Here is a 12,216-nt window from a genome sequence, read left to right on the forward strand (position 1 = left end):
ACAAAAATCCTTCAGTATGCACAAGAATTACCAGACATCAGTGATCAACGGGACAGTTACTTGCAACTCGCAAGAAAACTGTATGACACACAGGCAAACATTGTCATAAAACAGCCCAAACACGAGTCAGTACTAGAGAATATTTACTGTATATAGATGGTCGGGGTTTTTTTTTTGGCTAAAAGAAAACGCCTTAGTATACATGGTGGGGTTTTTTTCAGTTAAAACGCCTTACTATACATGGCCATTTATTTTTTTGGCTGATATACATGATCGTTTTTTTCGGGCTAAAAATGCCTTACTATACTATGTCGTTTTTTTCGGCTAAAAACGCCTTACTATACTATGTCGTTTTTTTCGGGCTAAAAACGCCTTACTATACTAGGTCGTTTTTTTCGGGCTAAAAACGCCTTACTATACTATGTCGTTTTTTTCGGCTAAAAACGCCTTACTATACTATGTCGTTTTTTTTCAGGCTAAAAACGCCTTACTATACTATGTCGTTTTTTTCGGCTAAAAACGCCTTACTATACTATGTCGTTTTTTTTCAGGCTAAAAACGCCTTACTATACTATGTCGTTTTTTTCGGCTAAAAACGCCTTACTATACTATGTCGTTTTTTTCAGGCTAAAAACGCCTTATTATACTATGTCGTTTTTTTCGGCTAAAAACGCCTTACTATACTATGTCGTTTTTTTCGGCTAAAAACGCCTTACTATACTATGTCATTTTTTTTCGGGCCAAAAACGCCTTACTATACTATGTATAGCGCCTATGTCGTTTTTTTCAGCTGAAAACGCCTTACTATACTATGTCGTTTTTTTCGGCTCAAAAACGCCTTACTATACTGTCGTTTTTTTCGTCTAAAAACGCCTTACTATACTATGTCGTTTTTTTCGTCTAAAAATGCCTTACTATACTGTCGTTTTTTTCGGGTTAAAACGCCTTACTATACTGTTGTTTTTTTCGGGCTAAAAACGCCTTACTATACTATGTCTTTTTTTTTCGTCTAAAAACGCCTTACTATACTATGTCGTTTTTTTCGGGCGAAAAACGCCTTACTATACTATGTCGTTTTTTTCGGCTAAAAACGCCTTACTATACTATGTTTTTTTCAGCTGAAAACGCCTTACTATACTATGTCGTTTTTTTCGTCTAAAAATGCCTTACTATACTGTCGTTTTTTTCGGGTTAAAAACGCCTTACTATACTGTTGTTTTTTTCGGGCTAAAAACGCCTTACTATACTATGTCTTTTTTTGCGTCTAAAAACGCCTTACTATACTATGTCGTTTTTTTCGGGCGAAAAACGCCTTACTATACTATGTCTTTTTTTTTTCGGGCTAAAAACGCCTTACTATACTATGTCGTTTTTTTCGGCTAAAAACGCCTTACTATACTATGTCGTTTTTTTCAGCTGAAAACGCCTTAGTATACTATGTCATTTTTTTTCGGGCCAAAATCGCCTTACTATACTATGTCGTTTTTTTCGGCTCAAAAACGCCTTACTATACTATGTCGTTTTTTTTTCGTCTAAAAACGCCTTACTATACTATGTCGTTTTTTTTCGTCTAAAAACGCCTTACTATACTATGTCATTTTTTTCGTCTAAAAACGCCTTACTATACTATGTCGTTTTTTTTCGGCTAAAAACGCCTTACTATACTATGTTTTTTTCAGCTGAAAACGCCTTACTATACTATGTCGTTTTTTTCGTCTAAAAATGCCTTACTATACTGTCGTTTTTTTCGGGTTAAAAACGCCTTACTATACTGTTGTTTTTTTCGGGCTAAAAACGCCTTACTATACTATGTCTTTTTTTGCGTCTAAAAACGCCTTACTATACTATGTCGTTTTTTTCGGGCGAAAAACGCCTTACTATACTATGTCTTTTTTTTTTTCGGGCTAAAAACGCCTTACTATACTATGTCGTTTTTTTCGGCTAAAAACGCCTTACTATACTATGTCGTTTTTTTCAGCTGAAAACGCCTTAGTATACTATGTCATTTTTTTTCGGGCCAAAATCGCCTTACTATACTATGTCGTTTTTTTCGGCTCAAAAACGCCTTACTATACTATGTCGTTTTTTTTTCGTCTAAAAACGCCTTACTATACTATGTCGTTTTTTTTCGTCTAAAAACGCCTTACTATACTATGTCATTTTTTTCGTCTAAAAATGCCTTACTATACTGTCGTTTTTTTCGGGTTAAAAACGCCTTACTATACTATGTCTTTTTTTTCGTCTAAAAACGCCTTACTATACTATGTCGTTTTTTTCGGGCGAAAAACGCCTTACTATACTATGTCGTTTTTTTCGGGCTAAAAATGCCTTACCATACTATGTCCTTTTTTTCGGCTAAAAACGCCTTACTATACTATGTCCTTTTTTTCGGCTAAAAACGCCTTACTATACATGGTGGGGGTTTTTTGGGCTAAAAACGCCTCACTATACATGGTCGTTTTTTTCGGCTAAAAACGCCTTACTATACATGGTCGGTTTTTTTCGGCTAAAAATGCCTTACTATACATGGTCGTTTTTTTCGGTCAAAAACGCCTTTCTATACATGGTCGTTTTTTTCGGCTAAAAACGCCTTACTATACATGGTCATTTTTTTCGGCTAAAAACGCCTTACTATATACATGGTCCTACCTTACTATATAAGTAAGTCCTACCTTATTATATACATATACACGCCTATATACATATACATATACTATATACATATCCATGGTCGTTTTTTTCGGTCAAAAACGCCTTATTATACATGGTCGTTTTTTTTTTCGGCTAAAAACGCCTTACTATACATGCTCGTTTTTTTCGGCTAAAAACGCCTTACTATACATTGTCGGGTTTTTTCGGCTAAAAACGCCTTACTATACATGGTGGGGCTTTTTTTGGCTAAAAACGCCTTACTATACATGGTCCTTTTTTTCGGCTAAAAATTTCATCCAAAAACGCCTTACTATTCATGGCCGTTTTTTTCGGTCAAAAACGCCTTACTTTACATGGTCGTTTTTTTTCGGCTAAAAATGCCTTACTATACATTGTCCTTTTTTTCGTCCAAATACGCCTTACTATACATGGTCGTTTTTTTCGGCTAAAAACGCCTTACTATACATGGTCGTTTATTTTCGGCTAAAAACACCTTACTATACATGGTCGTTTTTTTCGGCTAAAAACGCCTTACTATACATTGTCGTTTTTTTCGGCTAAAAATTTCGTCCAAAAACGCCTTACTATACATGGTCCTTTTTTTCAGTCAAAAACGCCTTACTATACATGGTCGTTTTTTTTCGCCTAAAAACGCCTGACTATAAATGGTCGTTTTTTTTGGCTAAAATTTTCGTCCAAAAACGCTTTACTATACATGGTCTATATTTTTGGCGAAAAACGCCTTACTATACACATGGTCGTTTTTTTCGGCAAAAAACGCCTTACTATACATGGTCTATATTTTGGGCGAAAAACGCCTTACTATACACATGGTCGTTTTTTTTCGGCAAAAAACGCCTTACTATACATGGTCGTTTTTTTCCGTCAAAAACGCCTTACTATACATGGTGGGGGTTAAAATCGCCCCACTATACATGGTGGTTTTTTTCGTGAATGTGTGTGTGTGTGTGTCTGTCTGTCTGTTTTATACATGTCAGCAATACATGTGTGGACCTGAGGTGGTTTTTAATATGCCCTTGGAGGCATGCAACAGCCAGACTCCAATGTCTCCTTGTCTTCTTAATGAGTAATTTCCAAGATGCTCTGCAAGTGGGAATCTTTATCAAGTTTGGGACTTTTTTAGTGGCCCGGGGGGCTGGGATTGGGGGGTTTTAAAAGCTTTGCATGAAATATTCACACATACCCAGTTTAGGTCTTTATTTCCTCTGCCAAGTGCAGGTTGAGGATCTCAATAATATTACCTTGATCAACAATGGGAAAAACAAGCAATGAATTGCCTATTTTGTTATTAATGAGATTGGAACATCTCATTTAGAATGTTTTAAATTTATGTTTCTATAGCACCGATCTATCCTTCGATAGCTAACATTATTTAAGCAGAGTACTGTACACAAAAACTTATTTCCAAAATCTCAACAGATTTTAATTTATTTCTTTTTTTTTTTACGTGAGATGTCACATGTGGTCAGTCAAAAATGGACAAATGTACCATGTGGTTGATACGTAGAGCACATTTCACACAGATGGTAACTCAATGTGCTCTACATGATTGAAATGACAACCTTTCAAAGTATTTAAAAACAAAGGAATTTCAAAACATCAAAACAGAAGTAAGACAGCTTACTAAAATTGCGAATACAATGTCGAGTGCAAGAGAGAAAACAACCGGTCTCAATTGTTTTGCAAAACATTTCCACATTCTTGTAGCGTCGTACGGCTGCATACCACAGTGCGCTACGTATCTGGTGATTCTGAAAAATTCTGGAGAAAATTGGACCTATAACAGTTGCAGCATTCAAATGTCTGGCTTTTTTTTTTTTTTTTGGACAGCGGTGTCGTGCTAATGATTTACAAAAAGGTCTTCATAAATAGCAAGGAATCATACACTTTTATGATCAGCCAAGAGGTCACAGAGAGCCTGTGCTTTCAACATTTATAGTCGCTCCTTTAAAATGTCGTGATGACGGATGAGGCGATGTCAAAATACAGCAGACACCAGGAGCAAGATAGATTTTTTTTTTTTGGTTGTCCTGATATACAAAAAAATAGACAATCAACCCTGAACCTTTCGGCAAAGTGTTCGGTGCAAATGACACCTGTCAGAAGTCCCCAGAGTCTGTCATCTTAATCTGCAATCACGATGGCATTAGGCGGGTGAGCTCAGTAGCCCGCGGCGTACCCTGACTTGCGATAGTCCGACTGAGCGTGGAGTCCGTCCTTGTGGCGGACCACCGCCTGCACCACGGCTGAGGACTTGAGGAATTCCGTCTCGTGGTTCTTCTTCGCCAGACCCTCCATGATGTCCTGCCAAGGCAAGAAAGGTGTCAAGAAAACAAGACACTTGCTGTATTCTTTCATCTTCAACATAATGAAATAATTTTACGACACTGTTGTATACAATAAAACAGTTTTTGGCTTGCCGATGGTTTTAAGGGGGGCAGTTTGTGGCTGCCGGGCCATATTTTCCCCATCCCTGAGAGTGAATGTATAACGGCAGGAAGGATTTGAGGCAGGAACTGTTCAGTACTGGCTGACTTTCCCCTCCTTTTACTTTTTTCCCATTCACGAGTCTCACCTTGTCAAAGTCTGACTCGAAGAGAGTGGTGGAGGGACTCAGCTGGTTGTGGAGCCTCGGGTCAGCTACGGCTCTCTTCAGGTCATAGTCGAAGAACAGGGCCTTCATGATCACCTGGGACGCACGTAATCATTTCAATCATTTTCAACGCAGAGTTCCCAATATTGTCACACAGAAAATGAATGTCGTCTTTGATGGTTACCTGAGCGATGGCGGTTGTGATCATGGTACCACCAGAGGCGCCCACAACCATCTTCACTTGGCGATCTTTGTCGAAGAGGATGGTTGGACACATGGAAGACATTGGCCTTTTCCCTTTGAACGGCATTAAACAGTGGGACAATATATTGATTATCGAACCCAGACGTGTGACATTAGTTTGGAATAGATGGAGCTCGTCAGGAAGCCGCACAGAGAAAGGATATGGGCCTGTTAATTAACCTGGCCTGATGAAGTTATTCGGCGATGGAGGCACCCCGAAGCCGTTTGTGATGAGCGGGGAGCTGAAGTCATCCATCTCGTTGTTGAGGATGATCCCCGTTGACCTTGACATCACTTTGGAGCCAAAACTGCGGGGCCGGAAGTAAAGCGACAAAACATCCAACTTGCGCACGGTCACGGTTTCAAAGCTCCGCTGCGAGATCGTACTATTGGTTGATGGTACTGGTGGCCGCCACGGCGCTGCCGTCCTCCGCCACCACAGAGAGGTGCGAGGTGCCGTTGTCGTCGGGGAGGTAAAACTCCGGCTCATAGTAGCTCATGTTATGAGTTGTCCAGTCTGTAATCTTTCCCCGGAGATGATCGGCATAGGATTGCGAGGTGATGTTCTGAATGAGCTTGAAAAAGAGAGATGTTTAAAAATTCATTTTGACAAAGGAAATAAAAAAACCCGTAAAGCTGGTTGACAATCCATCCATCCATCCATTTTCCGAACCACTTGATCCTCACTAGGGTCGCGGGGGGTGCTGGAGCCTATCCCAGCCGCCTTCGGGCAGTAGGCGGGGGACACCCTGAATCAATTGCCAGCCAATCGCAGGGCACACAGAGACGAACAACCATCCACACCCACACTCACACCTTGGGACAATTTAGAGCGTCCAATCAGCCTGCCATGCATGTTTTTGGAATGTGGTAGGAAACCGGAGCACCCGGAGAAAACCCACGCAAGCCCGGGGAGAACATGCAAACTCCACACAGGGAGGCCGGAGCTGGAATCGAACCCGGTACCTCTGCACTGTGAAGCCGACGTGCTAACCACTGGACTACCGGGCCGCCCTGGTTGACAATCATAAATGTTATACCTGTTCAATATTTACGAGAGCAAATCCTTGAGCGGAGCCAACACTAAATTTGGCGTGGGAGGACATTATGGATACACACGTAACGATAGTCCTAATGGATCGTCTTAATAGTACACTAGTGACGAAGGATAAAGAGTAACCGCGTTTCAAAGTACTGCATAATAAGTGTGACTCATTGACCTCGGGTCAAGATTGAGAAGGACACATACGGCGCGGGAGGGGCTTTGAATGATTGACAGGGTGCTTACGTTGGTGATGTTGAGGAAGGCCGGATCGCCGAGCAAGGTCCTCTTTGCGTAGGTGAAGCGAAAGGCCTCCGTAAGACGGTGGTACGTCAGGATCCTGTTCTCGGTGCTCGCCATGCTGTCAGCGCTTAAGTTGTACCCTGTGGAAAGTGTTTTACAGAAGAAAAAAAAAGGCAGCTCAAAACCTTGCGTCCAGGAAAGAACACCAGGGGGCGCTGTTTTCTGTTTCAGTGAGCTCGTGTCCCAGGGGTCACCAGCCTTGTGTGGGGGTTTGAGTCAAAACATTTAATTTGCTCATGAGTGTCCTGTTCAGTCAGCCGCCGTGGACTTAAGATCTTTTTTTTTTTTTTTTTAACGTCACTGATGATATCGTTGACGGATGTCTTTCAATTTCTTTTTTCATGAGTCTTTCTCACTCCGAGCGAGCGGCTGGCAAAAAGCAAAAGCGGCCGACATGAAAAAGCATCCTCTCCCACACAAGGTGCTTTTTTTGGACAGAGCATTCAAGGTTTTTACCATCCAAGATGTTTAATATCAGCGAGAGCACAGGGCCGCTGGCGGGGGCGTTTGGAGCGGTCATGGTGTACTCCCCCACGTTCACGCTCAAAGGCTTCTCATCCAAGACGGGCGCATAATCCCTCAGATCCTCCATTGTGATGATTCCGCCTATGCAGGGGGAGAGACAAACACCGTCAATGCACTTGGACTCAATCTGGGATACAAATCCGTCACGGGAGTAAAATTAGACGCCCGGAGAGAAGGGAGCAGTTTGCCGTGACGCTTTAGAATTTTCACGTACTCGAATCAACAAAGTGAAAAGATTGGAAGTGACCTGCCGCCTGAATATCTGCCACCAGATTGGTTGCGATTTCTCCACGGTAAAAAGTGTCAGCGCCCCCTTCCGCTATTTTCCTGTAGGTGTCGGCAAGTTTGGGAAACCGAACGGTGTCGTTTTCTTTCAGGACGTCGACGCCGCCGCTGAGACAGAAAAGCTCACTGCAAAGACAAACGATGTTTCGCTTTGAAAGTTCCGCAAACATTGCTTGAAAATAAGCGTCATGACGATTTTCCTGTCTCACCACAAGGCTGGGTCCTTGATGATGGTTTGCTTGTGTTTGGCCAGAGCGGCGGCGAGCGGCCTGCCTATAGGAAATCCTTTCTCTGCCAGATCAATGCTCGGCGCGAACAAATCCTTCCAAGGAAGTTTGCCGTGACGCTTGTGAGCCAGCTCGTAACCTCGAATCTCTCCCGGAACAGCGATGGATAAACCTCCTATCGGGCAATAAAACCGGCAGAATGGATCATTTTAGGACCTAATTATGTGAAAGATGAGAGATGTGAGCAAATGATAAAAGTTGGAAGAGTGACACTATTTCTTAGCGGATCAAAACTCCATCGACGAAGGCAACGTGTTTCTCATTTGAGAAATAATTATTATCCTTTAGCTGTTTTAATTTAACCCTGGAGAACCCAAGAACCCCTTTCTTCTTTGGAAAATGATGAATTATACATTATATGACTGCTATACATTCACTGAATACCAAACTATATGTTTTTCCAAATATTTAATGCATTCATCCCAATTTAGGATTAGGGCTAAATTTGACCCTTTGGGATTTAAGTAGCATTTGAGTAACAGAATTTATAGGGGCCAAATTTGACCCCGTGGGTTCCCCAGGCTTAAATTAAGACGGATACTTATAATAATAATTGCTGCGCTATTAATATTAATTGTAGAATGTTTTTTTTTTTCAATTATATCGATAGCACCCTTCAGTATGCATGCTATCAGGGCTTTGCTGCGATATTGTTATGCTTTCCCAGTGTAATCAATCTAAAGTCCCGCATTGGATTTCTTTCCAGCTTGGTTTTAACAAATGGTTTCATCGCCCCTGAAGTTGGACTGTATGGAGACCCCGAAGTACCTCTCTGGGACAAATCAGTGCTGTTTCCAAACATGTTCTCGGTTGCATTGCGAGGCGCCGTCTCCCGAGCGTCGATCGTTTCCACCGTGCCTGCGCGTGTTGCAAGCGAGAGCGTCGTCATTACGGGCGCGCGGAAGTTATTAAAATGTTGCTGTTCCAAGTGAATCGGCAGCGTACCGCTTGTTGCGTTGTAGATGGTGATGAAAAGCCCTCCCCCGATGCCCATACTGTGAGCGTTCATCAGGCCGACACACAGCAAAGCTGCGATGCAGCCGTCCACTGCGGAGCCTCCTTTCTTCAGTGTGTCACTGTTGAAAAGCAAACAAATGAGCTTTTGGTTTTAGTACTACGGTCATGCCTTGAGAAACCAGTGCAACAATTCAACACCGTTGGTTCATCTATCTGCATTTTGCAGCTGTTCTCATTTACATGTTGCCCGAGCCCGATGCTAAGCCACGTACACCGTTTTTCCGTACAAGTCATGGAAGCGTGACAAAGGGCTCTCTCATCCACTCAGGGTAGTCTTGTGTGTGATGCATATAATTAGATCTTCTACTATGGATCCACTGGATGTCATTCGATTATTATGGGGAATGAAAGTGTATACAGTTCAGTACTGTATAGACTGCTTATGGTATAGTTAAGCCCGAGCTGTGTTACATTCATGTGTGTGAATAGCGTCATGCAAGGGAATGAATAGCAGTCAGTGATGGATGGTTCCTTCACCTGACTGGTTTATTTCTCACTGAATGCAAGCCACTTAAACCTCACGGGTCACGAGGGCTGCTGGAGTCTATCTTAGCTGTCTTCGGGCAGTACGCGGGGTACACCCTGAACTGGTTGCCAGCCAATCGCAGGGCACACAAAGACCAACAACTATTCACAATCACACCTAGGGGCGATATAGAGTGCTCAATTAACCTACCATGCGTGTTTTTCGATTGTGGGAGGAAACCGGAGTACCCAGAGAAAACCCACTAAGGCCCAGGAAGAACATGGAAACTGCACACAGGAGGTGCTCTCTCTCTCTCTCTCTCTCTCTCTTTCGCCCTCTCTCTAGCATGCGTTCTTGCCTGCCAATCACCGAGCACGGTCCAGCGTCCGCCGCCACAGCCGCCCTCGAGTACACGTGGTCGCTCGGGCGGGTCTTCCTGTCCACGCCGAAGTAGACGCCCACAAAAATGGCCACGGCCGCCAGCAGCAGCAGCGCTACTGCCAGCACGATCGTCACCCTCACCATTTTGGCGCAATTGAGAATGCTGCGATCTGGAAATAGAGTTCATTTTTTTTCTTACTGTCACTTCAACAGGGATACAGTAATATCTTTCTCCTTTTTTTTTTCGAACGAGTGTTAGAGGTCAATCGTTCATTCGGTCTCCTGCCATCAATCAGGACGTACCAATTATTTTCGGACAGAACAATCCATCAAAAAAATAAAATAAATTATTAATTCGAACTTGAGTCATCACTTTAGTTTATCTGGGGTTTAAAATGACACCCAGTAATGCACTTGGGAATCCGACATGAGTCACCCCTTCTCCACCAGAAGAATTCGAGCTGCTCAGTGACATAATTGGGCGACCGGTCGGTTAGGTACGCGCCAATGAGTATAAATTGGCTTTCAAGCTCCTTTTATGAGTCCGGCGGTCACCAGCTATATGTGTTGAACCATAATGATCGAAAATACAGAAACAATCGAAGATGTAATTTTCCACATGTGTTTTAATGTTAATCAGATGATCAATCTTATTGATTGTTATGTAATTTGTCACTTAACGGACTCACTACGAGGTTTTATTTACTTATTTGGTAACAGCCTAACTATACGTTCTCTCGGATTCGATTGTTTGCATTTCAAAGGATGGCAATCAGTGAGTGTGATGTGGTCTTACCTCGACGTGTGTGAGGGTCCCCTGCAACGAATGGCTTGCTCCTCGCCGTTATGTTGGCCACATCCTGCAAACCAGCTGATATGCGACGCTCATTCACTGTGGCTTTTCAATCTGTAACTATCACTGGAGTCGTAAACCTTAAACCGGCCCACTGTTTAACACCTTTATGAAACGCAGATCGCCAGAAGAGCACTTACGCAGGCAAAGTGAAATGAATTCATCATTTTGAACGTGAGAGGAAACCATATTCAACTGTTTTGGTTTCCCCCCCCCCCCCCCCCCCCCCAGCGGTGTTTGCATTTTTCAATTAGCTTCTGTAGTCTAGTAGTAATAATAGCAATATTTAGTTGTATTAGTATATATAGCAGGAGTGGTAGTAAAAGTAAAGCTGTACACATAGTTTTGTAAGGTTTAATAATAATTGTTAGTAGTAGTAGTAGAAGTCATATTCAGTATTTTTAGTGGTACGCTGTTAGAAATGCAATCTCTGACGTGGTGTCCCAATTAAAAAAAAAAGGTTCAAATCCACACACCCAGTGAAAGGCAGACCATCAGAAGAACACGCTGACCATGAATTAATCATTAAGAAAACTGAGAGGAATTCGTACTCGGCTGTGTGACTTCTGTGCGACAAAGATTAACTCTCCACCGGTTGAGATGACGCATGTCACACGTTGGCCTTTGGTATCGTCGGACAACAAGATGTTAAATGAAACGCCTCCTCACCAGGAAAGAAGATCCAGCAACTACGAACCACCACAAGGGGAGGAGAGATGATCAAAGCACCGAGACAGGTCAAGAGATGGCGGTCATCCGGGAATGTGCGCTGGATTCCTGGCAACTGGGACGGCGAGGCGACGTAGCAACCAGGTGTTGGAAAGAACAACCCCGCTCCCAAACCTTGAGCTCGGCCAATCGGGGTAAAGTGTTGCCCGCTGGAAAGGAGGCGGACGCCTGCTGACTGGCCTTCAAACTCTTCCACAACAAGTTCAAATCGTGATTTATCGCACGCTTGGTAAGTGTGATAAGTGGTAAGTGGGCCCGGTATGGATGCACTCTATGCACCTGCAAATACTTTCCCACTGAAATGAACTGATAAGCCATTGATCTGTTTTCGCCTTGTCTCAGAATAAAAAAAGCCTTTGTGTGTGCGTGTGCTTTTTTATTCTGGGAAAATAGCACTCTGTAATATCTTACTTATTAAAACAAAGTAGTAACATTATTAAAAATAACGTGTCTGCCTTGGCTGGTGGTTTTAGTTTTTTACTTTATGTATACGGCACAGTGCATCTGGAAAGTAATCACCCTATAAACGCCATTATTTTATTTGAGATGTGACAACAACAGCAGCAGCGATAAGCACTACTTTCCATTTCCAGCTCATAATTCTACACACAGCACTACACGAATATCATTCTTCCGAATGCATTTAACAAAGCAAAGGAAGTCCTGCTCTAATTTTGCATCGCCGACTGCGTAATGCTCCCGAGTGATTCTGTGAGACGGTTTTGTTGCGGGAGGTCAGGCCGGCAGCTGTTTGGTGAGCGCTCTTCTGATTGGCTAAGAGCAACAAGCGCGTGCACGAGGGATGCGAGGAAAAAGGGA

At 42.7% G+C, this 12,216-nt stretch overlaps 1 protein-coding gene across 1 annotated transcript; it reads right to left on the reverse strand.

The window, feature by feature from the left end:
• Positions 1 to 4,071: 4,071 nt before the first annotated feature.
• LOC147191661 (glutathione hydrolase 1 proenzyme-like) lies at positions 4,072 to 10,835 on the reverse strand. Its single transcript, XM_086135821.1, has 13 exons — positions 10,612 to 10,835; positions 9,793 to 9,985; positions 8,897 to 9,027; positions 8,720 to 8,809; positions 7,874 to 8,066; positions 7,627 to 7,790; positions 7,311 to 7,460; positions 6,798 to 6,934; positions 5,897 to 6,084; positions 5,690 to 5,817; positions 5,451 to 5,563; positions 5,249 to 5,362; positions 4,072 to 4,977 (listed from the first exon to the last, which is right to left on the reverse strand). Exons 2-13 carry the CDS (start codon positions 9,957 to 9,959, stop codon positions 4,834 to 4,836), a joined length of 1,719 nt encoding a protein of 572 aa, XP_085991947.1. The 5' UTR covers positions 9,960 to 9,985; positions 10,612 to 10,835; the 3' UTR covers positions 4,072 to 4,833.
• Positions 10,836 to 12,216: the final 1,381 nt, after the last annotated feature.

This window comes from Hippocampus guttulatus, chromosome 17 (assembly GCF_054856545.1).
Source record: "Hippocampus guttulatus isolate MCC_2025c chromosome 17, RoL_Hgut_1.0, whole genome shotgun sequence".
In the NCBI taxonomy this organism is placed as follows: Eukaryota; Metazoa; Chordata; class Actinopteri; order Syngnathiformes; family Syngnathidae; genus Hippocampus; species Hippocampus guttulatus.

Bases quoted from the DNA above. Each gene is read 5' to 3' on its own strand.
- LOC147191661 (XM_086135821.1), bottom strand. From the start codon at position 9,959: ATGGTGAGGGTGACGATCGTGCTGGCAGTAGCGCTGCTGCTGCTGGCG. The intron at 7,791-7,873 runs GTGAGACAGGAA...TTGTCTTTGCAG, and splicing joins ATCAAGGACCCAGCCTTGTG to TGAGCTTTTCTGTCTCAGCG. The intron at 6,085-6,797 runs GTAAGCACCCTG...CTCTTTTTCAAG, and splicing joins CCTTCCTCAACATCACCAAC to CTCATTCAGAACATCACCTC.